At 44.7% G+C, this 24,772-nt stretch overlaps 5 protein-coding genes across 7 annotated transcripts in view; 3 read left to right on the plus strand and 2 right to left on the minus strand.

Annotated features, from left to right (window-relative positions):
* Nucleotides 1–226: 226 nt before the first annotated feature.
* LOC6507131 (26S proteasome regulatory subunit 10B) lies at nucleotides 227–1,679 on the plus strand. The gene is made up of 2 exons (XM_001956580.3): nucleotides 227–980; nucleotides 1,038–1,679. The coding sequence occupies exons 1-2, from the start codon at nucleotides 363–365 to the stop codon at nucleotides 1,614–1,616; spliced, it is 1,197 nt and encodes a 398-aa protein (XP_001956616.1). The 5' UTR covers nucleotides 227–362; the 3' UTR covers nucleotides 1,617–1,679.
* Nucleotides 1,680–5,497: 3,818 nt separating this feature from the next.
* LOC6507137 (putative dipeptidase CPC735_014430) overlaps nucleotides 5,498–24,772 on the plus strand; it is an 82,764-nt gene continuing 63,489 nt past the window's right edge. Inside the window, exons 1-2 of the mRNA XM_001956570.4 lie at nucleotides 5,498–5,999; nucleotides 6,185–7,329. Coding sequence (XP_001956606.2) covers nucleotides 5,669–5,999; nucleotides 6,185–7,329 — 1,476 coding nt within the window. The 5' untranslated portion in view covers nucleotides 5,498–5,668. The remainder of the gene's footprint in view (nucleotides 6,000–6,184; nucleotides 7,330–24,772) is intronic.
* LOC6507925 (T-related protein) lies at nucleotides 9,105–17,151 on the minus strand. 3 transcript variants are annotated; one of them, XM_032454545.1, is made up of 7 exons: nucleotides 16,284–17,149; nucleotides 12,263–12,614; nucleotides 11,264–11,384; nucleotides 10,977–11,120; nucleotides 10,096–10,912; nucleotides 9,647–10,034; nucleotides 9,105–9,566 (listed from the first exon to the last, which is right to left on the minus strand). In XM_032454545.1, the coding sequence occupies exons 2-7, from the start codon at nucleotides 12,598–12,600 to the stop codon at nucleotides 9,293–9,295; spliced, it is 2,082 nt and encodes a 693-aa protein (XP_032310436.1). In that variant the 5' UTR covers nucleotides 12,601–12,614; nucleotides 16,284–17,149; the 3' UTR covers nucleotides 9,105–9,292. The 3 variants fall into 3 exon arrangements, with proteins under 3 accessions (XP_032310436.1, XP_032310437.1, XP_032310438.1); XM_032454546.2 differs by lacking the exon at nucleotides 16,284–17,149 and adding an exon at nucleotides 12,704–12,810; XM_032454547.2 differs by having other exon boundaries at nucleotides 9,423–9,599; nucleotides 16,284–17,151.
* LOC6507133 (succinate dehydrogenase [ubiquinone] flavoprotein subunit, mitochondrial) lies at nucleotides 19,487–21,680 on the plus strand. Its single transcript, XM_001956577.4, has one exon. It carries the CDS (start codon nucleotides 19,663–19,665, stop codon nucleotides 21,598–21,600), a length of 1,938 nt encoding a protein of 645 aa, XP_001956613.1. The 5' UTR covers nucleotides 19,487–19,662; the 3' UTR covers nucleotides 21,601–21,680.
* Nucleotides 21,684–23,761, minus strand: LOC6507924. Its single transcript, XM_001956576.4, has one exon. The coding sequence runs from the start codon at nucleotides 23,679–23,681 to the stop codon at nucleotides 21,756–21,758; it is 1,926 nt and encodes a 641-aa protein (XP_001956612.2). The 5' UTR covers nucleotides 23,682–23,761; the 3' UTR covers nucleotides 21,684–21,755.

A 24,772-nucleotide genomic window follows, 5' to 3' on the forward strand; every position in this document is an offset into this window, starting at 1 on the left:
ATTATATGGCTGCATAAAGTAACTGAAGTCATCATCAAAATTTAAATTTTATTTAATCTTAAAATAAATTATAAGTATTTTAAAAATTTCAGGTTAGGATTCAATCAGAAATTTATTTTTAATATTCTTTTGTATCAAAAATGAATAAAATGTAATGATTTAGTAACGATCCTTTTGCTACAGTGTTCCATTTCAAGTGTTCCAGTTGCTACTAAATTATCGATAAATTGATTAGAGTGTAGACATACCCTAAAATGTCCATGTCAAAACTTGCCAGACGTCAAAAAACAGTAACAGTGAATTGGCACTTTATTTAAACTTTCCACGTCTTCGCTTCAGTTTCGAATTATACGGTATTAAAAATGACAAACCCTCAGCCACGCCCACCGATGGACGATGAGCGCGTCAAGGCGCTGACCAACTACCGCACCAAGCTACTGGAGCACCGGGAAATCGAGGCTCGCTTGAAGAACCTTCGGGACAAGCACAAGGTTCTCAGTGCCCAGTACGAGAAATCCGAGGAGGATTTGAAGGCCTTGCAGAGCGTTGGCCAGATGCTGGGCGAGATCCTCAAGCAGCTCACGCCGGACAATTTTATTGTGAAAGCTTCGAATGGACCGCGCTACGTGGTGGGTTGTCGTCGTCAGATAAACAAGGCTAAACTGAAGGCTGGAACACGTGTGGCTTTGGACGTGACCACGCTGACCATCATGCGCTATCTGCCGCGCGAAGTGGACCCTCTGGTGTACAACATGACGCACGAGGATCCTGGCAATGTCAACTATGCCGAAATCGGTGGACTTAGCGAGCAGATTCGTGAGCTACGCGAGGTGATTGAGCTTCCTTTGCTCAATCCCGAGATCTTTTTGCGTGTGGGCATTAGTCCGCCCAAGGGCTGCCTACTTTACGGACCACCTGGCACCGGGAAAACACTGCTGGCCCGTGCCATTGCCTCGCAACTGGATGCCAATTTTTTAAAGGTGAGTGAGACGCTGGAAAAAGGTAACCAATTTGAATATTTTCTTAAACCCTAATAGGTGGTGTCTTCGGCCATTGTGGACAAGTATATTGGCGAGAGTGCCCGGCTGATTCGCGAGATGTTTGCCTACGCCCGGGACCATCAGCCGTGCATTATTTTCATGGACGAGATTGACGCCATTGGCGGACGGCGTTTCTCCGAGGGCACCTCCGCCGATCGCGAGATCCAGCGCACGCTGATGGAGCTGCTTAACCAGATGGATGGCTTCGATGCTCTCGGTCAAGTTAAAATGATCATGGCCACCAATAGACCGGACACCCTTGACCCGGCTTTACTCCGTCCTGGGCGTCTGGACCGCAAGCTTGAGATTCCGCTGCCAAATGAAGTGGCTCGCATGGACATCCTCAAGATACACGCCGGTCCGTTGGCGAAACGTGGTGAGGTCGACTACGAGGCCATCGTGAAGCTCTCGGATTTGTTCAACGGCGCTGATCTGCGCAATATATGCACGGAGGCTGGCCTGTTTGCCTTGCGCGCCGATCGGGAGTACGTCATGCATGAGGACTTCATGAAGGCGGTACGTAAGATCGCAGACAATAAGAAGCTGGAATCGAAGCTCGACTACAAGCCCATTTAGGAATTGGATAAATAGCTTTTAAGAGTTATATAACAATAAAGGATTAATGGCTATTAGAATATATTTTTTAAAGATATATTTAAATTAACTGTGTGGATAATAAATTTAAAAAGTTGAAGAACGGATTTTACAGAAATTAAACTTTAAAATCTTCAACTATGGTCCAGACGACCCCTTTTGTTGGCATAAATTAATAACTCACGAATGGAACAAGATATTTCGATCTAGTTTTTTTTATTGGGTTAATATAATCCATAGGCAGTAGAAATTTTAAAAAAAATGGGTGTGGCACCGCCTCTTTTTATATATATTTTTTTTATTTTATTAAATGTTTTAAAATATGGTTGTATTGGATCAAAAACATAATATTAATATACAGTTTTAATAAAAATCAATGAAATTAAGGGTTCCACATAAAGGAAACAGCTTCAGGGATCTGAAATAGATAACGTTTAAGTTTGTATTATGCTTTTTAAATTTGATTAATTAACAGACCCAAATGTTGTAAAAGCTCTTGATTTTCATTCTCTAGTTCAAAATTTAGTTCGTATTTAAGACTGTCATCGAATTCCTCTTCATATTCGAAGTCTTCACTTGGGCCCCCTTCGCATAAGAGCATTTCCAAGACTTCAGGTGGGAGCTTCATTTTTTTTGGGTTATGAATGCGTCTATCCAGGTTGACTGACGAAATGATTGGATCAGATGCGCAATACTGCTCTTTGCTAAGATTTTTATCAAGGAGCAAAGCTAATGCTTCGTTTGGCAAAATTAGTTTCGGCTTTGAAATCGGAGCTGAAATAGCTTTGCGAATGTGTAGGGCCTTTTCTGGGCATAAGGATAACAACTTTAGCACAAATGCAAGATCGTGTTTACCCTGTTTTCGTGCGGCCATGCTAGCCGATTGAATTAATAAACTTGTGTTTCCCCCTTCAGACACCACAAGATCTGCTACCTGTTTTCTTTGAGCCCTTCGAGATTTTTCTAAGTAGTCTAGTACAGGGCGTCCTATTGAATGTTTTCTCCTTCCAACCGGAATACAAGTTTGTGAACAGAGCCAATCGGAATGTCTCCTTTGAAATAGCTTTGCATTCGATCTGCAATTCTTCCATTTTACCGTTAAACGGTAGCATATTTTCTTACTGGCATCCTCAAAAGCTTGCATTTTTTTCTCAAATATTTCGCCACTAGTTTTAGATTTAAAAAAATCAAGAATTGCTTTGTACTTTTGTTCTTGGGTCTTCACAGACTTCCATATTTCAAACAATTCTGAGTTGTCGAATTTTAGGTTATGAGCTAAAAACGCAAATTCCAAAGAAAGTGGTTAAAAGTGGCAATTCTGACTATATACAATCGAAAGATAATTAATTACTCTACGACGTACAAAAGGTTTCAAGGTTGGACTAGGCTGGACTCACTTTCTACAGCTTTTTAAAAACGAGATTTCTACACAATTTTCACAGTTCAGACGATTCACTTTAACATATAACTACGAAGACACCACAACAATATATAACATTTCATTATACACAACACGTAGTACAAACCCCACTGAATCTTATTCATGTCTAAAGATTGGTAAAATTGTTGTATTTTTTGCGCAATGTGATGTTGAAAAAGACTCTTTTTTTTCACTTTTACACTTCAAACTTTTTTCAGTATGACCAGCTGAGTTTAAGTTCCGATTTCGTGAATGTGGCGCCATCTATAAAAATTTTTAGTATGCAGCATTGATAGTCGGTCTTCTCCGAATAAAATGCGATTAAAATGACTTCGATATTTTAACTTTTAAAATTTGAATTTTGGCCAACAAAAGGGGTCGTTTGGACCATAGTGGTATGGTCTGAAAAGCAAATGTCAGCGTGGAATCCTGGCAATAAATTGGAGCATTCTGTAAAGCGTGTCTGGTTGTTCCAGTGGTCTGTTTAAGGTATCAGGATATTCAATAGAACAAAGTGCATCCCACGAATTGGGGCATTGATTCTGTGTGACAAATAGGCGTTTGAAAGTATTTTATTGAATTTTTGTCCCTGCCATGCTGGACATCTCAAATGGTATTGCCAAAATGTTTGCAGGACATTTGGATGGGTTTTTGTAGGGATTTTTGTTTGAAAGGATATACTGCTTGTATGCCTTCGGCTTTGAAACCAATTTACGTTACTGATTGCTGTAGAATTTAACAATTATAGTGGAATGCTAGGATTTGATTCTATTATATTTAGTCTATCTGTTAGAGTAACTTGCAATTTAACTTTAAAGCAGATACATGTTGGCTCTTAAAGGACACATATACTTAGAAATACAAATAATAAGCACTGGCATGAAGAAAAAGTTAAAAATTGGAAACCAAATCCCGGCCAAGCAACAACTGGCTCAGAAGTGTGTCCAGCGGCGTGGAGATACAGAAATAACAGAAAAATCAAGTCTTCTGAAAACGAAACTGAAACTCTTCTATTCAATAAGTTTTGAGCTCCTTGGCTTGGCTTGGCTGCCCCGATTTCTGTTGTGTGGCGCAACATGCGGCACAGATGCCACCAATGGCAATGGAGTCTCTCTATTCGATTCGATTCGGCTCGCATCCTCCAGTGTCCCTGTTCCCTGTGAAAGAAATTAAATGCAGTCCCGCCGCAGGACAACTGGCTGCAACTTTTCCAGCAGCACGCAACTTGTTTTCGATCTTGACTTTTGGCTTCCTCAGTGGCAGGGAATTACAAGCAAGGACATGGGCGTGGCTGGGCAGCTTGTTTCTGGAGAATTATGGCTTTGTCCCGACATATATGTATATGAACTCTTTAAAATCTCATTGTGGGGCTTTAATAAAAATTACATTATGTGGAGATTTTTGGTTAGATTTTGGGCAATATTATTGTTTTATGGAAGGTCCTTTAGATGGTTATGGTTATGGTTATAGTTATGGTATCATATTAATTGTGTGACGGTAGTTCTCGCTTGCAATATTCGATTTGCATACGGATGTTGCATTCATAATCTTAATGCAAATTTTAGAGCCATCTTGAATTTCATTAACACAATTCGGGGAGTGCAGAGGAGCATCCTTCCATCCCCGTCCTTTTGCGACCCTTATCCATTCCTATGCATGATGGCCATACATCAAGATGAAGGATGAGCACTCCGGAGGATGCATGTGCCGTGTGCAAGTGTACCATTCCGCACTTACATATGTGGGTGTTTGTACATACACGAAGGTGTTCAGAAATGTGGCCACGCATTGTAACGTTAACCGGTGTCGCTGTCAGGTTGCTGGGGAGGGCCCAGGATCGACGGGGTTTGGGTTTACCGTTGAGGTTAACAAAAATGGCAGCGCTTCGTCCTGCTGGCTGTGAAATTGCTTTGGATGTCAAATGAATGCACTTGCATATTTCATTACCACCTTGCCACCTGCAACACCTCGTCCTTGGCTCGGGCCCCTAAAAATTTATCGTTTATGTGAAATTAGATGCAAGAATCCTTGATTGTCAAACCTATAGGATGATGTAATCTTTGGGGAAATTAAACTAATTTATTTTGCCACCGCAGGAAGGGTTTCTGAAGTATTTAAAGAGTGGGTGGGTATGGCCCTAGAAAGATAATTGCAGGATCTGACTTTTATTAAGTAATATAATATTTTTAGTAAAATAAATTTACATGTTTCTAGTTATGTTACTTCTAACTTTAAATAGTCTTTAAATTTTTACCTTTTGAGCCTAACATGTGTGGACCCAGATACCAGGACTTTAACAGGACGACACACTGCCTTAGTTTTTGGTCGCCACCTCTGTTCGTTGGGGCAGGTCACTTACGATCCACAAAGTCCTGCCGCCCAACGGGGAGAAACTGTTGAGCTCCACACAGTGGCTGCTATTACGGATAGCAGAGCCTTTATAAAGTATCCTTCGCATCGCCACGCCGAGCTCAGTGTGCGGGTAGCCTCGCAAGGCTGCGGACTTCGGAATCGGGAATCGGAAACCCTACGGTTCGAAATCGTTGAAAAATGTGATTGTCACTTGGCGGGATTTCACGTGTTAGGAAAAGCGTGCTACTGAGAAGCGAGAACAATGACGTCCGGGGAATGGGACCTGCGGGCGCTCAAGGCGCTCGAGGAGGAGGAGCAGCGCGAGTTTCTGGCCCTCAGCCAGAAGAATTTATTCGATCCGTTACCCAATCCCAATCCCATTTCCACCCCCGATCCGGTAGGCTCGGGCAAGTCATCGCTGACCTACGCCCAGCTGCATCCGCACCTGCTGAAGCTGCCCACGATCGACGAGTGCCATCTGATGGCGGCCAAGCAGCAGAAAGCACATCAGGACCGCTCCGCCGCCCTACGCTTCACCCGCGCCCTCTCCCTGTCAGCCCATTCGCTCACCTCCCGCACCGGAAGTATCACAGGTAACTTCAATATCCTTAATTACTTTCATATGAAAATGTTTGTTTTAATTTAAGCCTTATTTAATAAAGCTTAATATTAATAAACAAAAGTAGAACATTAATTGAATTTATGAAAAAAGAGACTGTGTTTCGAAGAGAAATATTAATTGAATTTTTAATAAATCGTATCTTTTAATTGCCAACAGGAACCGGAAGTGGAGGTGGCTTTGGTCGGAAGCTGAAAGCCCGACTGGTCGGTGCCAAGTCCAGCGGATCACTATCACCCGGCCGTTACTCACACAGCTACAGTGTGTCTCCAGTATACACGCCACCGCCAATGAGGCGATGTGCCACGCTGCATCACACGCAGCCGGTGAGGAAGGCCTTCAAGACTCTTCAGCAGATGCAGGAGCGCAAGCGGCAGACGGCGACACCAACAGCGGTTTCTAATCCTTCGCACCTGCAAAGGATAACTGGCACGGGCAAGACCTATTGGAAGTACGGAGCCAACTCCACAGCAGCCTCCATAGTGGGGCAACGGGTGCGCCAGAAGCAGCAATTGGAGATGGAGGAGTCGAATTACTCGAACGATGAAGAGAACTCGGAGCCGCCGGAAGCCTCGGAAGCGGAGACGGGCTCCTGCAGTGTTCCCCTGCCCACCACGGACACCAACGAGATCCTTCGCCTGATGCTCAATGCAGCCAGCTCGGCGGTGACGGTAACGCCCACGGCAGCGGCCATCGGAGCTGGTAGTGGAGTTGGAGGCGGAATTGGTAGTTGCAGTGGAGAAGTCAATGGCAAAACGACCGGCACTGGAGTCGGAGGAACCGGAGCAACTGGTGGCGCCTTGTCGATGCGGCGATACCAACCCCAGGACGCTGAGGAGGACGAAACTGTTGCGTACGAAGCTTTCCACCAGCAGCTGGCCGGCAAAAGCTTTGAGCGCGGCGCTCTCTTGCGAGTTGGCAGCTTAACAGCGCAAGAGAGCGACGGCGGTAACAGTCCCCGGAGCAGTCCCGGCCGTGGAACGCAATCCACTGCTACCGGCGCCAGGCGGATGTTAAAATCCTCCTCCCTCGATTGGCCCGTTCAGGAGGCGACCCAGACCCCAATCCAGCAGCAACAGCTCGGGCAACTGACCGCAAATCAACTCGAGCTGGTCGAGCAGCAGACAAAGGACGCTCGTTACCGGCAGCGAGATCGGGAGCGGGAACACTGGGACCTGGAGCACGTCCACTTCCACCAGCAAGCCCTAGGCCATTTGACAGTCGACGATGAACTGGAGCAGCATATCAAGCATTGTTCGTGCTCCTGTAATCACATGGGCTACGGAAATTCAATGGACTATCAGGTATGTTAATGTTTATAAACAAAAATGGTTAGGGACATACATAATATCTATAAAAAATTAGATATATTAATAAGGAATGTAAGGAAAATTATTTAAAAATCCATTATGGTATTCCGCACAAGAACCGGATAACTTTTGGAAAAGATATGGCCTTCGTAGTGGCTCATACTGTCTTTTTTTTACACTTTCCAAATATTGTAGGGACCCCCTAGAAAGTTGTAGAAAATAACTCAAAAATATTTTGTTCCTAGATATTAATGCAGATTGATGGAGAATCGATATACAAATCATTTAAGGTATTCCGCTCGAGAATCCGATGTAAATTGGCAAAGATATGGCCATCGCTGTGGGCCATATAGTCGTTTTCATACATTGTCGCGATTTTGAAGGGGACTCCCCAAAAAATTTAATCAAAAATCTAAAAAAAAATTTGTTCCTAGATTTTGACGCAGATTGATGCAGAATCGATCTACAAATCATTGAAGGTATTCCGCTCGAGAATCCGATGTAAATTGCCAAAAATGTTGCCATTGCTATGGCCCATAATATAGTCCTGCAATGCATTTTGCAGACCTTTTGAACGGGTCATTCGGAAAAAAATGAAAATTCTATTAACATGTGGTACATGTTATAAATAATTAATAATTTATTATTTTATTTTACCTCCAAATATATCACTGCACACGCGAAGCGAATCGGATGTTTGGGATGAAAAGAATCGGGTTTATGTAAATAAATAAAAATAAACACCGGATTGTTTATAATTATTATAATAAATAAAGATTTTTCAAAACGCAGTGCGCACAAAAAAAACACGTCCGTTCGCTTTAAGAAAAAGTGAGGAAGTGATAAAATTAATTGAAAAAATTGATTAATAAAAATAATTTTGGAAAAGCAAGCTCAGATTTTTCTCCGTGCTCTCACACCCATCCAATCTGCAGCTACAATACGTGCGCATTTTTGCACAAATGACTCTGCCGTGTAATTTTAATTGCAGCAACTATTTTTTCATTCCGGGTGTGCAGCCACAGCCATGGTCATTCCCATTTCTGTTACCATTCCTCGCCGGATGAATGGGGGCCCATTCAGTGGCCGTTACTTTCCACCTTCCACCTTCTAATGCACTGGACCGGCCAGCACACGCGTTTTGCCCAAACTCATTATCACCGTTGGTCCTTTGTGGGCATTTGGAGTTCACGGATGGATTGGTCCTGGCAGATTGCCGCCTGGAGATCGGCCTGGGGGCCAGTGACTCGGCTCCAAGTGGCCCATTGTCTGACTCGTCTAGTGGTGGCCCGCAGCACAGGCATGCAGCACGAGGGGAGCAAACTTTTAAACTAAATTGAATACTCCTTTGGATCCTACAATGGCCAGGATTGCTTTTCTCGCCCAGCTTGAGCTGTCCGCCCTTCCTCACATCGTTATTGTCTGTAATTGTTAAGACGATTTTAAGTTTAATAGCTGCCATTTCAAATAGTGCCGGAATCCCTTCTCAAGACTTAATCTTTTGTTTTACGTTAAGGGTCCTGGCCGAGTTGGACTCCTTCGCTGCATTCAAAGGCCCCAGGGCTCTGTGTCTTTATGAGGGAAAAATACCTGAATGGAAAACTGTTTAGATCCGGGAAGAAGCAAATATTCTCTGTTTGATAATTTTTGTGGGAGTTTTCCAAAATAAAAGGATACAACCTGAAGAAAAAGTTTCTGAAATAAATCTGCATATAAACAATCTTTGATGAATTTGTATTTAAGGTGTAAAGCTAAAATATTATCAGGGATTCTATTTATAGCGTATATTTGTTAAAATATATATATTTCTACAATTGGAGCGTTCTGTTGTGCATTATCGATATAGCTTCACTAAAATAAAACAATTAAATCTAACTTGATCGAACATCCAGGGGGTCATGCGTCTAAAGGCTGGGGTCTGTGCTGCATCTTCCGCTCAATTCCTGATCCAAATCCCTTACTGCAGCGTGCTCTGGGGCGGGGTGAGGGGCGTCCAGGTGTCGGCGCTTACTGCCGCCGTGGCACTAACCACGGCAGTGGGAACGGCTCCGGAAACAGTGCCTCGCTCCACGGTCTCCAGCTTGATGTCGTTGTGGGAACTCTTCAGGCTGGATCCGGCACACTCCAGGGTGATTACGGAGCCCTGCTCGTCGCTCGGCTTGTACATGGCAGCCTGGGGGTCGTCCAGCGTCTTGGACACGTCCACGGGCTCCAGCGGATGGGCGGCGTAACTGTAAGGTGGGCGGGTGAAGAATCATTGATAGCTACGTTAGCGGTAAGTGTGCACAGTTCCCCGGCCGATATAACCTACCCGATTTCCAGTGGAATGTACTCCGGCTGGTAGTATGCCGCAGCGGCATTCTGGTAGAGTCCATACTCGGCCCCGGAGCCGTTGTGCCATCCACTGGCCGGATAGCTGAGGGCCGTGGGCGCGTTCAATACCGCATTGGTGTATAGCTGGTGGGAGGGTGATGTGGGCGTGGGGTGGTACACCTGGTGTGTGGCTCCGTACGTCGCTTGCGGTGATCCCGAGGCGCCAGCACCTGTACCGACTCCCACGCCCACTCCCGTTCCGTAGATGTCCGTCTGGGCCATATTGTATTGGTGGCTGTGTGGCGTCAGGTGGTGGATGGTGTAGCTGGGCGACGAGGTTGTATAGCTGGGGGATCCGTTCGTCGGTGACGGCGAGTTGTGGGTGGCTGGAGGTGGTCAGATGGAGTTGATAATCAGTGGCTTAATTAGGCTACAAAGACTACTCACAGATATTACGGCTACTGCACACATTCATGGGCATGGGTCCTGGCACGCTGGTAGCGTTCCAATAATTCCCATTGCTCTGCCAGCTGCTGGGATACGAGAACACTGAGGCCGTGGGACTGGCCTCCACCGGCATGAAGCCAGATTGGGAATAGGAACTGCTGAAGCACCCAGCTCCGGCTGCGGATCCCACTCCGCCCGAGCTGCTGCCAACGCTGGTGCTCACCGAACCGGAAGCCGATCCCGTCGAGGTGGATTGGAGGCTGGTGGGCGTTTGCGGAGCCGACGGTGGCTGGGGCGATGTGGAGGATCCGTTGCCAGCACTGCCATTGGATCCGGAACCGGAAACAACCCGTGGTCGGCTGTAAGGAGTGGACCGAGTGGGCACTGAGCTCCTGCCGGAGAGCGATCGCCCGTAGCGGTCGCAGGTGCCTCCCACGGAGGAAAGCCCTGAAGATGTGGACGACACACTGGGACAAGGTGCCACTAAGCCATGGCTCTGTGCGATTGGCAGCGGAGGTGGTGGAGCAGCCACTGCGGCAGCTGCTGCAGCCGAGGCGTAGTGAGTGGGCGGTGGGATTAGCCATCCGTAGTGTGTGTCGTGTGGATACAGAGTGTCCGGGCGCTCCTTGGCGTCCAGGAAGGCCTTGGCAAAAGGATTATACTTGATTTTGAGCGAGGTCACCTCCTCGTTCTGGTAGGCAGTCACCGCGATGAACTGGGTTTCTGGAAACGGATAAGTCACAACGTGACGCTGCTCGGATCCCACTCGAACCAAATGCACTCGTGGCTCGTATTTGTGCAAGGAGTTCAGCATTATCTGGAAGGATATCAAGGGTATGAGCTCTTCTCTGACTCTGACTTTAATTATTTCTAATGGTTACCTGTCCATTTCCGTTGGTTTTGTTGGTCAGCTTCACTTTGGCAAAGGAAATGGGCTCCTTCATCCAGTGGGCTCCGAAATTGGGAGACTCGGGATGTACGTAGATGGGATTTGAGGGCGGAACCTCGGCTTTGCCTCCAGGGACCTGAAAGATTACATAGTTTTTATTGAAATTCTAAGAAAAGTGACTCTCGACTGATAGCTATCAGACTATAGTCTGAGCTTTGTTTCTCAAACAATGAGTAAGATAACCCGGGCTTAGATCACTCCCATTTCCAGATAACTCACCCATTCGCCGTTGACGTATTTCCATCGATGTGTGTCCACCTGGACGAACTCCAGCAGTACGGTGTACATGGCAGCGGGATCCAGTCCGGAGGCGCTGATCTTAACCACGGGAAACATGCGCCTGGGGAATGTGATCGGAGATGACAATTAGCAATTATGTACAATAGTTACATAAGCCATAACGTTAGCCTTTGGCAAAGACCTTAGCCAAAGTTCAGTTTGAACTTGGTTTTGATGGGAGGAGGGGTAGGGGTAGGGGGAGAGACGGAAGGGTCCGGTTGACTGGGATTGCGTTGCGGGCAAATATTGGAACGCTCATGCGCGCTCTGTTCCACAACAATTAGTACAAGATGGCGGCTGTTGCCGGGCCATGCTAATTAGCACCTGACCAGGCCAAAAGCAGGCCCAACTCTCGGGTTTCGGATCTCGAATCTCAAATCTCAGAGGGTCTCGACTCTAAACTCTCGACTCTCGGCCCGGTTCCGAGTTCTAAATGCGCGTTTTGCATACAAACTCAGATACACAGTCTCTGTATATATGCCCGTAAATTGGTAAATATTTTTAGTTATTTCAACAAATGCCAGTAAGTAAATAGAAACACATACATATAAGAGTACACTCAAAAAAAAGGGTGTTAGAATTAAGTAGAAAATGATCTACATATAATGTTTGAAAGCCATTCAAAAAGGTGTACTCTTAAGCTCTGTGTCTATTTTTAATGATTCTGTTTCAGCCTAAAAGGTTCTCTTAAATTCTTGTTGAATAAACTATATTTTTTCGAGTGTATTTAACTAATCTGGAGAAACGTTAACGCTTCATTATGACTTGCAAATGGCGAGCAGTGAGATGAAAAACATGGAAAAGCGTTGCAGCAAAAAACAAAAACTACAAAAGCGCAAAAACTCATTGCCAATTTGCATAGGAAAACAAAATGCGCCGCCATCGCCAGTTAACACATTTCGAATTTCGAACTCTCCGCCAAAATGGCAACTGACTCACCTGCCGTTCTTGGTGACGATCATCTCGTTGGTGAGATTCTGGAATCGCAGCCACAGCTCCCTGTCGTCCAGGGAGACGCGCAGGTTGCGATCCAATTCATTGGGGCTTCCGGCTCCACCGACCACACGGTGACCACCATTGCCAGTGGATCCCCCGGCGGCCACTGCCACGACTCCTCCCAGTCCATGATTATGAGCATGTCCGTGGCCATTGTGGCTTATATGCTGCGGAGATCCACTCCCGCCAGAGCCACCACCACCTCCGCCGCCGTTCGTCGTCACATTGCCACTGAGTCCGGTTGTGGGATCCACGGCGGACAAGATGTGCGATGTGGTCATGTCAGCTAGTATAGCTGGAAAAGAATTTAAGAACTGTTAGATAAACGGGCTGTAAAGATTATGATCCTAAGATGGGAACAGTGGAAAGAGGTAATATACTAACTTGTAAGGTATTAATAGAGTTCTAAATGGTACTATTCTATGATACTATTCTATTCTGTTGAAAATGTTGTCATATTTCGTATCAGACTGCTTGGTTAGCCCCTTGACTCATCCCTCAAAATTATTGAAAGACATGGAAAGACATAATATTGATGTTTTTGAGGAATCAGTCAGTGTGCACTGCCATTACATCAAAGCAATCTCTCCCGCCCGCCGACGATGTGTCGGCTTTATTATGCCTTTACAACATACTGTCCCAGGAGCATTAGAAGAATGCTCGTCCAGCTCTCTTGTCGGCTTTTAATTATATTGCACACTTTAGCCATGCCTGGGACTGGGACTGGGATTCGGATTCGGATTCGTATTGAGGCTGCGTTGTTGGCTGGCATGGCTCGTCTTGGCTTGGCTTGGCTCGTCTTGGCCATAAACAACGGGCACCCTTTTTATTTATGGCCGCGGCAACAAACACCTCTGTTTTTGCTTCGAAGTCGTTTCCATCGATGCCAGGGGCAGGGGTCGGGGTCCGGGTCGGACCAGGGTCACATCTTAATGTTACCATGCTGGTAGCCCCTTAAGATCCGCCGTGTTTTCGGGTGATGTCTAAATTCTGGACCCCTTTACCGAAAGTGTTTCTCGCAATGTTTTGTAATCATAAATTAACAAAATGTATTAATTGTTTTGTTTGTTTTTATTGGGCCCGGGAATTGGAGGCCGGAATGCCGCCGTCTAGGATTTATCTTGGAATGCAGTCCCCCCACAACTCAAAGTTGATTGTTCATAGTTCTTGGACCAAGATTTGATTTATAGTTAGATGTTTTTCGTATTTGTCAACCATTTAATTTGAGGGTGTCATCCGAACAGGTTTCTGTAGAGTTCTAAAGTCTAGAGTTCTAGGTGAGACCCACATAAAATCAACCTCACCATCAATCATTAAAGTTTGTGGTTTGGCCATCACTCCATGGGTCATAACCGCATTCAATAGCCAAAGCATCTGCTTTGCAGCATATTTATTTTAATAAAGATTCAATTTTTTCTAAGCGAGTTAACCCTGTGGCGTAGAGTTAAATATGGTTTATGGATTTTCAAAGGTTCCCGTTTTTCCCAGCCTGCATTCGCGCCGCATTATCCTAATTTTCACGCAATTCTTGGCGTGTTTCTCATGTCCCACATAGGCGACATCATAAAAATTCACTCTTCACGACCCGCCGCCGATACCGCCGATGGTTCCCCCACTCATGGGGATGGCTCATGGGTGTTTGTGTTCCACATCGATCCGCACCACCGAACCACCGCGCCACCACGCCACCACTCCACCGCCCAGCATCAGTTCCATCACTAAGCTTAATGAAAAGCTGTTTTTGTGTGTTGTCTCCTCGTCCGGATAGCCCAAGTGTGTGTATTTTCGCCTCTTCTATCCATACTCCATACTCGTGTCTGTACATATATCCACGCTTATATAGTATACTTTGACTTTTGATGGCAGCCATGACGGCTTTGGTTATAGGATGGGGTTTTGGGTTTTCGGTGTTCGGTTTGCATTTTGGGCTCTTTCCCCATCGGCTTTGTTGTTGTCTTTGTTGATTTTTGAATCATTTCGTGACTTTGATATTTACTCAGTCGCTTTGAAAGATTTTTTTTTTTTTTGGTTTTCGGATGAAATATGCGCTCTAGTCGGAATCAAATCGAACCTTTTGTAATATCGCGTATACGCACTCGAAACACGAGTACAAGCGAACTCGTACTAATGGCCGCCAATGGATTTTTATTTAACGAATCTAAAATATATCAACTCTATAATTCATTGCACATGAGTGAGTAATTTATGCAGTCAACTTAATTAAATAAAATAAACAATAATGTTTTAATTGCATTCAATCTAATGGAAATATGTTTTTCCTTTTTTTAATTATGAATAGATTAATTACTGGGCTTTCTAAAAAGTTAAATCACTTTTAAATAGAAAAAACAAATTTGTAATCATGTTTGTTTTCATTTTATTATCGCTTTTCCCCCGACCAGTACACGTGTAGTATTATATTTATTGATTCGGGTGCAAATATTATATAGCCATCGATTTATTCACTCTCCACCGGTTCGCACCTCGTCCAGAAGGACTCCAGTTCGCACCTGCTCAGGATGCTAGCGGGTGGTATCGATGACAACTGTGGTAGCCCAGCGGAGGCGATTAAATCGAATTTGCTAAATTTCACACACCACTTGGCATGAAAATAAACCGAATTTAAATTTAGACCTCTGGGCCAATTTCCTTTCTGGGTTTTTGTGGGGCCAGCCATTGTCACCTTCGGGAAGGGCAAAAGTCGTTTGCTTTTTGGGGCCAATAGGGGGTGGTATTCCTTTCCTATTTATTTATTTATGTAAGCAGAGGCGTAGGAGTTGGCAGAGATGGGCGTGCCAGGGCTGTCACACTTTTGTTTTCTGCACTCTACGACACACCGCTGTGATAGGCGCACTTTATGAGCTGCGTACTAAAATTTTGTACAAACTGTAATTAATTAGTAAGCATTTGTCAAGTACTAAACGGGGCCTGCAGCCCCTCGATTTGCGGGGGCGTCCAGACGTCCCGGTCGGAGAGGGAATACCCCCTTTAGACCGTTTATGGGCTGCTTTGATTTGCATTTAATAGGATAATTTTCACATGCGTCGTAATTGGTTCGATCGTTCGATCTAACTTGCTCTTTTCGGCAATCTATGCCGACTGCGTCAGCCTCTGTGGCTGTGTCTGCGTTGAAATTCTTATGTCCCCACTAATTTGCGTGTGAACATGGGCCACGCCTCCAGCCTCCAGCCTCCAGCTCCGAGACTCCGGCTCCTAACGCCCCCGGCTCGGCTGCTGTTTCATGTCATTAGAGGTATTATTAGGATCGTTAATGGGGAGCTTTTGTCACTTGCCCGCTGGATTTCGGGCGGCTCGTCAACACACAGTTTTCTGTATTTCTGTATTTTTGGCCAAGTGTCAAAAAGTGTCTGGTGCCTGGTTTTGGTTTTGTTTGGTTTCGGCATTTGATTTTCACACGTTCGTTTAAATAGGTTTGCCAATTTGCTATTTGATTACCTTTATGGCCGTATGTCACACCGAGGAATGAAAACACAACATTTTATGGCCCCTCTTAATTCGTTGAATCGACTTTACAGCAGTGCATTCTTGGAGCCGTTTATGTGGCTTACTTTTTTGAGGATTTTGTAACTTTTTGAGGGATAAAATTGAGATAACCCTTACAGAAATAGTACTTTGATGAAAATAATACTATGATATCATTAATTAGAGATATAACCAATCATTTACATAGGTAGGGAACTTGAATTTAATAGGAAGGTTTAAGAAACTATCTCAAGCTTTAAAGGCCGTTGCATATTTTGAAGATCTTAAGGTTTCTTTTTCTTAAAAATGATTTTCAGTAAACCGACGGCATTGTTTTTGAAATCCTTTTATTTCTTACTCTTTTGAATACTGATTTTAGACGAAAAGTATAACTTCTCCTTCTTTTTGTATAACTTCTTGAGTTTCTTAAATATGATATAGCACTACAAATATAACTTCTATTCAATATTAGAAAACTTACATATTTTGAAAACTTCTCCCCGCCGTAAATCGGCGTTCTCGTTATAATCCAGATATAAGGAATCTGATAAAATGGATGTAGAATCTGATGCCAATTGAAATGAGTTTGAAAATCCTAAAAAATCAAACACTTTTGGGCACTTTCTTTTCAAAATCACCAAGTTTTCGAGGGCTATGTTAATGCCACGTAGTCACGAATCTATGTTGAATAAATCAGATGACAGGAAGAACCGCGTGCGTTATTATTAGTTAATTTTTTTTTGGTTTCAGTTCGATATATATATTTCCCGATTCGGTGTCTGACTTTTTTTCGAGTCGAGTTCGGAGTTGTGCGAAGCCGCCGAGCGTGTGTTTGCGTTGCCACCGTTCCCGAGCTAATGATCGACGATCGGTGCTAATTTTTTCAACCATCACAAGCCGCGCTTTCGGTTCCTCTATTTCTCGTCTTTGGCCAACATGGTGTTGTTGTTGCTCGGACGTGATGGCCGGCCCGGCCTGGCCTGGCTTACTAGTCAGTGCAACTCTTTCCGGGCCATAGGGCCGTCTCATTCTGGCCCGGCGGAGATCGGTTGGTGGCCGGCTTTAGGCCACACCCTCTAACAGGTAAGAGCGGCCTATGTTGTCTCCTTTCTCGCTCGCTCTCATTACCCGTCGGCTTTCGGCCATCGCTTACAACCCGGCAACAGGTAGAAGGCCCCTGATCCGAGCCTCTCAGGTGGGCCAGATCGGTCAGGGCGAGAAGACCTCTGCCATTGGAGTCCTAGCCCAGCATGGATAATCGTTCGTTTCTGCATGCGCCAAAAATTAAGTGAAACGTGTTTTACTTAAAAAATAAATAAATAACAGAAAACACTGGGGATAATATTTTTGGATACATTTTTATGAAATTTTTAAAGACAGTAAATGATTACTATTTTGCCTAGATCTATTTCAGTTTATGCAGAAAAAAGGATAAGAGGGTTTCTTTATTATTTATTGATAGTTTATTAAATTTGTATATAACAATTCATATTTTTTATCAATTGATACATTATTTTATGATTAATTTTAACAATTTATACTAATTCAGAAAATATCAGGACAATCTGAATTAAACCTAATTTTTAGACAATTTTAAAACTTTTTTCTCATTTTTCTCTCAGTATTTTTAAAGTCTGGAGCCCCTGTCCGTTGTCCGCTGTCCGCTGTACAGTGTCCATTGTCCGCTGCTATGTCCGTCGCAGACTGGCTTTGATTTGTTTAGACGCTCGTTTTGTGTTTTGTTTGCGCAACCAATTAAAACTTTGTATTTTTTCCATGGTGCCTGTTTGTAGGCTAAAACGGGTTTGCCGTTCGTTCCAACACATCATTTTTTTCGGTTAAATTTTCAGCTGAATTTCGAGTTGTAAACATTTGACCGCGTACGTCAATTTGTGGATGTGTCCCAACAAAAAAAATGTATCTTTTTCTGCCCTGGGGCGGAGTTGGCTTCATATTTTGGGGCGGTGCGTGACAAACGAGAATTCGCATCAGAACTAGATCGAGGCTATATATTATAGATTATTCAATGGCAACTGTACGTGGGGAGATTTTATTAACTTATGGGGTATTTTCTTTGCAATTTCCATCTAGATAGAAAGTATCGCTTGAGATTAAAAATAAACCAATATTAGATATAAAGTAGTTTGAATGCTTCTAAAAATATATTGTATTCTGCCGTTCATTATTGCCTTAATTTGAGTGCTAATTTTGAGAAAATATTATAGATTTTTCATGGCCTGCAATACAAAAAATGAACTGTGATGTTTTTGATTAATATTGTTGTGGCTTTCTTAGCTAAAACTATTTATAGCCTTTTCGTGATTTTCGAGATCACGCGCCTCCTGCATTCGCTGTCTGGGAATGTCGGGGATTTCGACTTCGATTTTAGTCATTTTGAAGCTATGGCTGAGTGTTATGGGCTCCGATTTGATCGGAGACTGGGGCCTCAAAGATGTTGGGCAGTCTATGGCGCTGAAAGACAAACAGTTCACGGGCAACGATGGCCATTAGTTTGGGGTCTACTATTGCCAGTCGCCGGGGGTAAATGAGAAAAATCAACAGAGTATGGAACTCAATAAAATACATGAAAATGGAGGGGAGGCCGGAGGCTGTGCGGCTAATGGAGGAGAAATGTATCTGGCAGATAGGCAAGTGAATCGATCGGATCGTCATGTAGTTGTCGCACCCGTGACGGATGTCTGGCTACCTTACGGTCGGTCGGTCGGTCATTCATTAAAGGTGCGGCTAGTTTTTCTTTCATTAAGAATCCCGACGGAGGAGTACGCGGAAATGCAGGCCAACCCTAGGGTTGGTAATTCGGGCCTCAACCCTTTCGAGGAGAACAAGGAACGAGCGTCCTTGCCCTAAATATTCACCGCACGGCATTGTAGCCGCTTTATGTTTATGGCCAATCCTTTCTGCTTGTGTGTTTGCAAACAATTCGATTTTATGGCCGCCTAAGCGAATTTCCCCGCCTCAATTAGGCTGAGGTTGTAAACTCATAAAGCAAACACGCGAGAGTGCGAACCAGAAACGTAAAGGAACAACAAGAATACAAATACAAAAATAAATGGAGCAGGAGCAGGCATTCCGTTTGCACAGGACATGCAAAAGTATCCTTTTTGAGCGCAATTAGCCGTCGGGAAAATCCCGATAATGAAAATGCCGCAGCCGCTGCCGCTTCTTGTCGAGTTCGTGTTTGAAGTCTTTCGTTTCGCCATTCCTGGCCGCCATACCGCCCATGGGTTCGCCCCTTTACTGGTTTGTTTGCTCGAACCCAGTTCCAGACCCAGACCCAGACCCAGTCCCAGTCGCAGACCGAAAACACGACTCACCAAATACAAAACTCGAATCCCAAGCCCCGGCTCATTTGCATATTGCTCGTTTTCGCTTAAGTATGTTTGCCTGGGCCGAACTCTCTGTTTACTTTTGGCCATCTTGAGCATCTTGACCAAACTCGACTGACCCGCAGCCCGTTTTCAGTCTACCTCCTCATTCCTCCTTATGATTTTTTTTTATGGAAATGAACAGCTTTAAGTTCATCGAAGGCATTAAACTTAAAGATGGCGTGACTCGACAAACAAAGGTCTTTTCTAACAAGCTGATTTAGTTTAAACAATGTCTGCGGTTAGTTAAGTTATTAAGGAAAAATATATGTATAATATTTCTCATCCTAGACATTACAATGACTTCTATCAAGCCATTGAAAAACATATTCAAATACACTTTTTCTTTTTATTATTCCGAGACACACACAATTCACACTTACTCATAGAAATTGTTGATATATTTTCCATCAATCCGAACAAAAATCGGGATTATTTAAGAAAACTCCTGGACGGACACCCACACCACTCAGGATGAATCGCATTTTCGCCAAACGGGCTGTCCAACCTCTCGGTCGCTGCATTATTCCATCGGCTAGTCGCCTCTTCAGCGCAGGATGTCCTAAGGACGAGTATGCCATGCAGGACCACAACTACGATGCGATTGTGATCGGAGCCGGGGGAGCGGGATTGCGGGCGGCGTTGGGGCTGGGGGAGAAGGGATTCAAAACGGCGATAATATCGAAGCTCTTTCCCACACGCTCCCACACAGTGGCCGCCCAGGGCGGCGTGAATGCTGCTCTTTCGAATATGGATGAGGACGATTGGAAGTTCCACTTCTACGACACGGTCAAGGGCAGTGACTGGTTGGGGGACCAGAACGCCATCCACTATATGTGCAAGGAGGCGCCGAAGGCCATCTACGAGCTGGACGCCTACGGCGTGCCTTTCTCCCGAAAGGAAGATGGCAAGATCTACCAGCGGCCTTTCGGGGGTCAGACTCTGGGCTATGGAAAGGGCGGAGTAGCCCGTAGAGCCTGCGCCGTCGCCGATCGCACGGGTCATTCGCTCATCCACACCATGTATGGTCAGACCCTGAAGTATGCCGATGTCTGCCATTACTTTATAGACTACTTCGTCCTGGACTTGATCATGGAGTACGGCTGCTGTGTGGGCTGTGTGGCCTGGAAACTGGATGACGGAACCTTTCATCGCTTCCTGGCCAGGAACACTGTGGTAGCCGCCGGTGGCTGTGGCCGCGTCTACTTCTCCACCACAGCCGGACACACGTGCACGGGTGATGGCAACGCCTGGGTGTCGCGCCAGGAGCTCCCTCTCATGGACATGGAATTCGTTCAGTTCCATCCCACCGGTATTTATGGAGCCGGTTGCCTAATCACCGAGGGTGTCCGCGGTGAGGGCGGATTCTTCCTCAACTGCAAGGGAGAACGCTTTATGGAGCGTTATGCTCCCAAGGCCAAGGATCTGGCTTCTAGGGACGTGGTGGCTCGCGCCATGACGATGGAAGTGTTGGCCGGCAACGGCTGTGGTCCTCTCAAGGACCATGTTCACTTGCAGCTGCATCACATCGATCCGCAGATCATCAGAACGAGGCTACCGGGCATTATGGTCACCGCGAAGATTTTCGCCAAGGTGGACGTGATGAAGGAACCGGTGCCCGTGCTGCCCACCGTGCACTACAACATGGGCGGCGTACCCACAGACTTTAAGGGCCGGGTGCTAACCATCGACGGGGATGGCAAGGATGTGGTCGTCAAGGGCCTCTACTCCTGCGGCGAGACGTCCTGTGCCTCGGTGCATGGAGCGAACCGTTTGGGTGCCAACTCGTTGCTCGACTTGATCATCTTCGGGCGCGTCTGCGCCGAGGATATTGTCAAGAACAACTGTCCGGGGGAGGAGCCACCGTGTCCGGACGAAAAGTTCACAACCCGAACCATGGACAACTTTAAGAAGCTGCGGTGTGCCGACGGCGTTGTAACTACCGCAGAACTACGGGATGAGCTGCAGAGAGCGATGACTAGACACGCGGCTGTATTCCGGGAAGGGAAACTCCTCAAAGAGGGTCTTTTGAAAATCGCCGAACTGTGTGAAAAGTTTAAGTGCATCAAGGTTCACGATCGCACCCTGGTCTGGAACACGAATCTCATCGAGACCTTGGAGCTGCAGAATATGCTGGTGAATGCGGTGCACATCATTTCCGCCATGGAAAATCGCGAGGAGTCCAGGGGATCACACGCTCGTGAGGACTTCAAGACGCGAATCGACGAGCTGGACTACTCGATTCCTTTGGCCGGTCAGCGGAAGAAGGCCATGGACGACCATTGGCGGAAGCACACTCTCACATTTTCCGAGCCCGGCAAGGGCTGTGCTACAATCAAGTACCGACCAGTTATAGACACGACACTAGACGACTCTGTGGCTTCCATTCCTCCGGCTCCGCGCACCTACTGATTCTTTAGAGGTTAAAGCTTTCCGAGAACATTCAATTGGATTGATGAATAAAGACTAAAGAGAAACAAAAATATTTGATTTATATTTAAAAAAATTTAACCTTTATTAATCGTTTTCAAATACGGATACAAAATAATTTAAATCACATAATTGATTCATCCCATCATGGTTAGGCCAACACAGGTTTTCCGGAGTACAACATCATCTTGGCACTTTTTTCGACTTTTGGTTAAGTGTTTCGGAGGATCCACGAATACGGTGTCTATATCATAATGTATCAAGTCACTTCGATCGAACTTGGTATAATTACAATCCATGCCATCCACTCTGTAGCATACCGGGTTCCTATTGGTACTGTACCTGTAATACTTCCCATCATCGAATATTTCCAAAAATCCAAAGGTCTGGTTGCCCTCCTCAGAGTTTTCATCCGATGATCCTTTTATTGTGCTATCTCCTGAACTGCTTTCATCATAGTTATTCTCCTCCGAGTCAGGTTGTCCAACTTGTTGATCATCTATATCCTTGACACGTACTAAGCTCCTGTTCTCAGAGCCACACGACTTTAAAGGCATTCCGGATAGCTCATCTTCCTTATCCTCGAGGGGTTCTAAGCTAGAGACATCACTTGAGCTTGAGCTTAAGTTCAGGTAATCCAAATAGCTGTGTGACTCCAAGCTATAGCCATCCTCACTTGAGCATGAGCTGAAGCTCTCACTGTCCATGTCATATGCATCTAAAGCCCTCCTAAATAGCTCCACTTCTATTTCGGTTTCATCTTTCCAATCATCAATAGCTACATAGGTTTTATAGTCAAAGTTTAATATTGAAAGGCATCTAGAGCACAAGTTTTCCTTCTCTTCTTCGGAGCTTTCCCATGAGTATTCATAAAAGTCACTATCATTTCTAGAAAAGTTAAACAGCCTTTCTTCCTCCACAACCTCATCACTTGAATTTGCATAGTTTTTATGATTCGAAAGTTCGTCATCCGTGATATCCCCTGTCGAACTATAAAGATCTAAATCTATTCTAATGTTTCGATTCAAACTCCCATAATATTCATAATTACAGTCCCGAATTAATGTTTGAGTAAAGCATTCTTTAGTTGTAGGTTCAAGTTTGTCATCCCACCCAAAGGATAATTTATCACACGACGGCTCTACAATTACACTTCCAACTGAGAGTTCTTCATCCGGAAAGTCTTCATCAGAAGGACTGGCAACTGTTATGACTCTGTTAGTCGGATCTTCAACCGAGCTATGATCGCCATGGCATTCTTCAAAGAGACGAGTGAAGTATTCATTCGAATAGTCATACAGATAACGATCGTATAACTCACTATCCGACCATACTGGAGCTTTTGTGATACTAGAGTCCGACCATACTAGAGCTTGTTGTTTTTTCTTGACGTACTCTATAAGTAGAATAATCAGCCATAAAAGGGAGATTACTAGAGAGCCCAGGATAAACTTCATAAGCCATGCTGCACAGTTGAAGTTCTGGCCAAAAACGTCCATTTCCCGAAAATCCTCAGCCATCTTGTAGGCCAAAACGGAAAGCTCCACGAAAATGGACATTGGATTGTCCCAAAACGCAACAAGCCCAACGTCCACCCAATCAAAATTAATCAGTATAGCCGCCAATGTGTTTTTATCCTGGTAAGGATCCAAAAGCCGGAACTCTCCCTCTTTAATGTGAAAGATGGCTGGCAATACGGATATGGAGAAACGCCGGATCAGTATGTTGTGTTTCGAAAGATCCCCAAAGGCCAGGTTTACGTCTTGAAATCTCTGTGAAGAATCAGCCAGTTTGTAGAAGACACCTTCCAGATCCCTGCAATCCGGGCGGAGGGGTAAACAAAATACCACCAGCCACTTTCCGTAAAGGAGTTGCTCCCAGTTGTCGTGGTCGATTTCGAAAACCGATTCAGTATATTTCTCTTCACGGCATTGAGTTTGAAAGCACAGCTCGTTTTTTCGTTCTAAATATCCACAGTCCTCTTGCTGGTTTTGTAATCCGGAAAACAATGAATAAAAACTTGAAATCATTAAAAACAGGAACAGATCATCCGATCTGATCATTTTTGAGGGTACTATATTTTTTGATTTGATCTGGATGATATATGTATTTTCTCTTTGCAGTTTTAAAGTATTTAATTTGATTTAAAAGCAGGCGATTACTTTGTAAATCTACTTTGTTGGCTTACTATTCCTACCCAAAGTTGTGGCTAGAGATTTGATACTATTATTGACCAAAAGTGACCACTAACATGAAATTAGCATTATCAGTCCGACTCGATGGCCAGTGTCTGGGCGTAAATAATTACCCGCCAAAGAAATTGGTTGCCGCTTCAAGGAGGTGGATCCCAGCAAGGAGGAGGACCACCCACATAATGACCACAATAAATTATTTTCATTTAGGAGCATTTAGCATAAAGAAAAAGCCGAGGAGTGCCTGGTAAAGAAATAATTTATAGCTGTTGAAAACTTAACATGTTCATTTGGCCACATGTGTGTTGGTGCGTTTTGTGGGTGAATTGTTGTTGTGCGGAAATTGTTGTGGGAGGTGGTTCTGAATTCTGGACTGTGACTCCTTTGGGGTGGGTTGACACCCAAATAATAATGGCGCTTGTTAGGGCTTATGAGTAAATGGGTGTCTGTTTGTGTGTGTGTGTAAGTGAAAGGCCAACAAAACAGGACCAAACACACAAATACTTTGCCTAGACAGCAACAACAGAATATTCCACCCACAAAGGACATGCCCAAACTATTTGGTATGTATTTCGTGTGGCAGTATACATATACATATATACAATTGTTGCTATTTCATATGGCCATGTTGTTGCTTTTTGGTGGGCTGCTGCTGGCAGCGCCAGAAAAATTACAGTTGCATACACATTTGCCTGCGTTAAATTGTCCCACAACCGATACAAACTGACCTTTTCATTTATTTTTATGATTCGCCCCACTCCCAGCCCATTGCCCGCCCCCTTGCCACATGCTACATGGCTATATTCGACCGTTCCCCCCCGCCGGCCGTCTTGACCATAAAAAATAGTTCGTCCGATCCAACTTTTCTGCGGCAACAAATGTTGCTTACCGAGGCCTAAAGGAGGATTCCCGGTCACTGGATATAATGTTGCTTCTTTTTTCTGGGATTTTGAATTTGTTTA

Source organism: Drosophila ananassae, chromosome 2R (assembly GCF_017639315.1).
Source record: "Drosophila ananassae strain 14024-0371.13 chromosome 2R, ASM1763931v2, whole genome shotgun sequence".
In the NCBI taxonomy this organism is placed as follows: domain Eukaryota; kingdom Metazoa; phylum Arthropoda; class Insecta; order Diptera; family Drosophilidae; genus Drosophila; species Drosophila ananassae.

Coding starts and splice junctions, on each gene's coding strand:
- LOC6507131 (XM_001956580.3), top strand. CDS start 363: ATGACAAACCCTCAGCCACGCCCACCGATGGACGATGAGCGCGTCAAG. Junction 981..1,037: donor TGGATGCCAATTTTTTAAAG/GTGAGTGAGACG, acceptor AAACCCTAATAG/GTGGTGTCTTCGGCCATTGT.
- LOC6507925 (XM_032454545.1), bottom strand. CDS start 12,600: ATGACCACATCGCACATCTTGTCCGCCGTGGATCCCACAACCGGACTC. Junction 11,385..12,262: donor ATCGTCACCAAGAACGGCAG/GTGAGTCAGTTG, acceptor CACATTCCCCAG/GCGCATGTTTCCCGTGGTTA. Junction 9,567..9,646: donor TACATTCCACTGGAAATCGG/GTAGGTTATATC, acceptor CCCACCTTACAG/TTACGCCGCCCATCCGCTGG.
- LOC6507133 (XM_001956577.4), top strand. CDS start 19,663: ATGAATCGCATTTTCGCCAAACGGGCTGTCCAACCTCTCGGTCGCTGC.
- LOC6507924 (XM_001956576.4), bottom strand. CDS start 23,681: ATGATCAGATCGGATGATCTGTTCCTGTTTTTAATGATTTCAAGTTTT.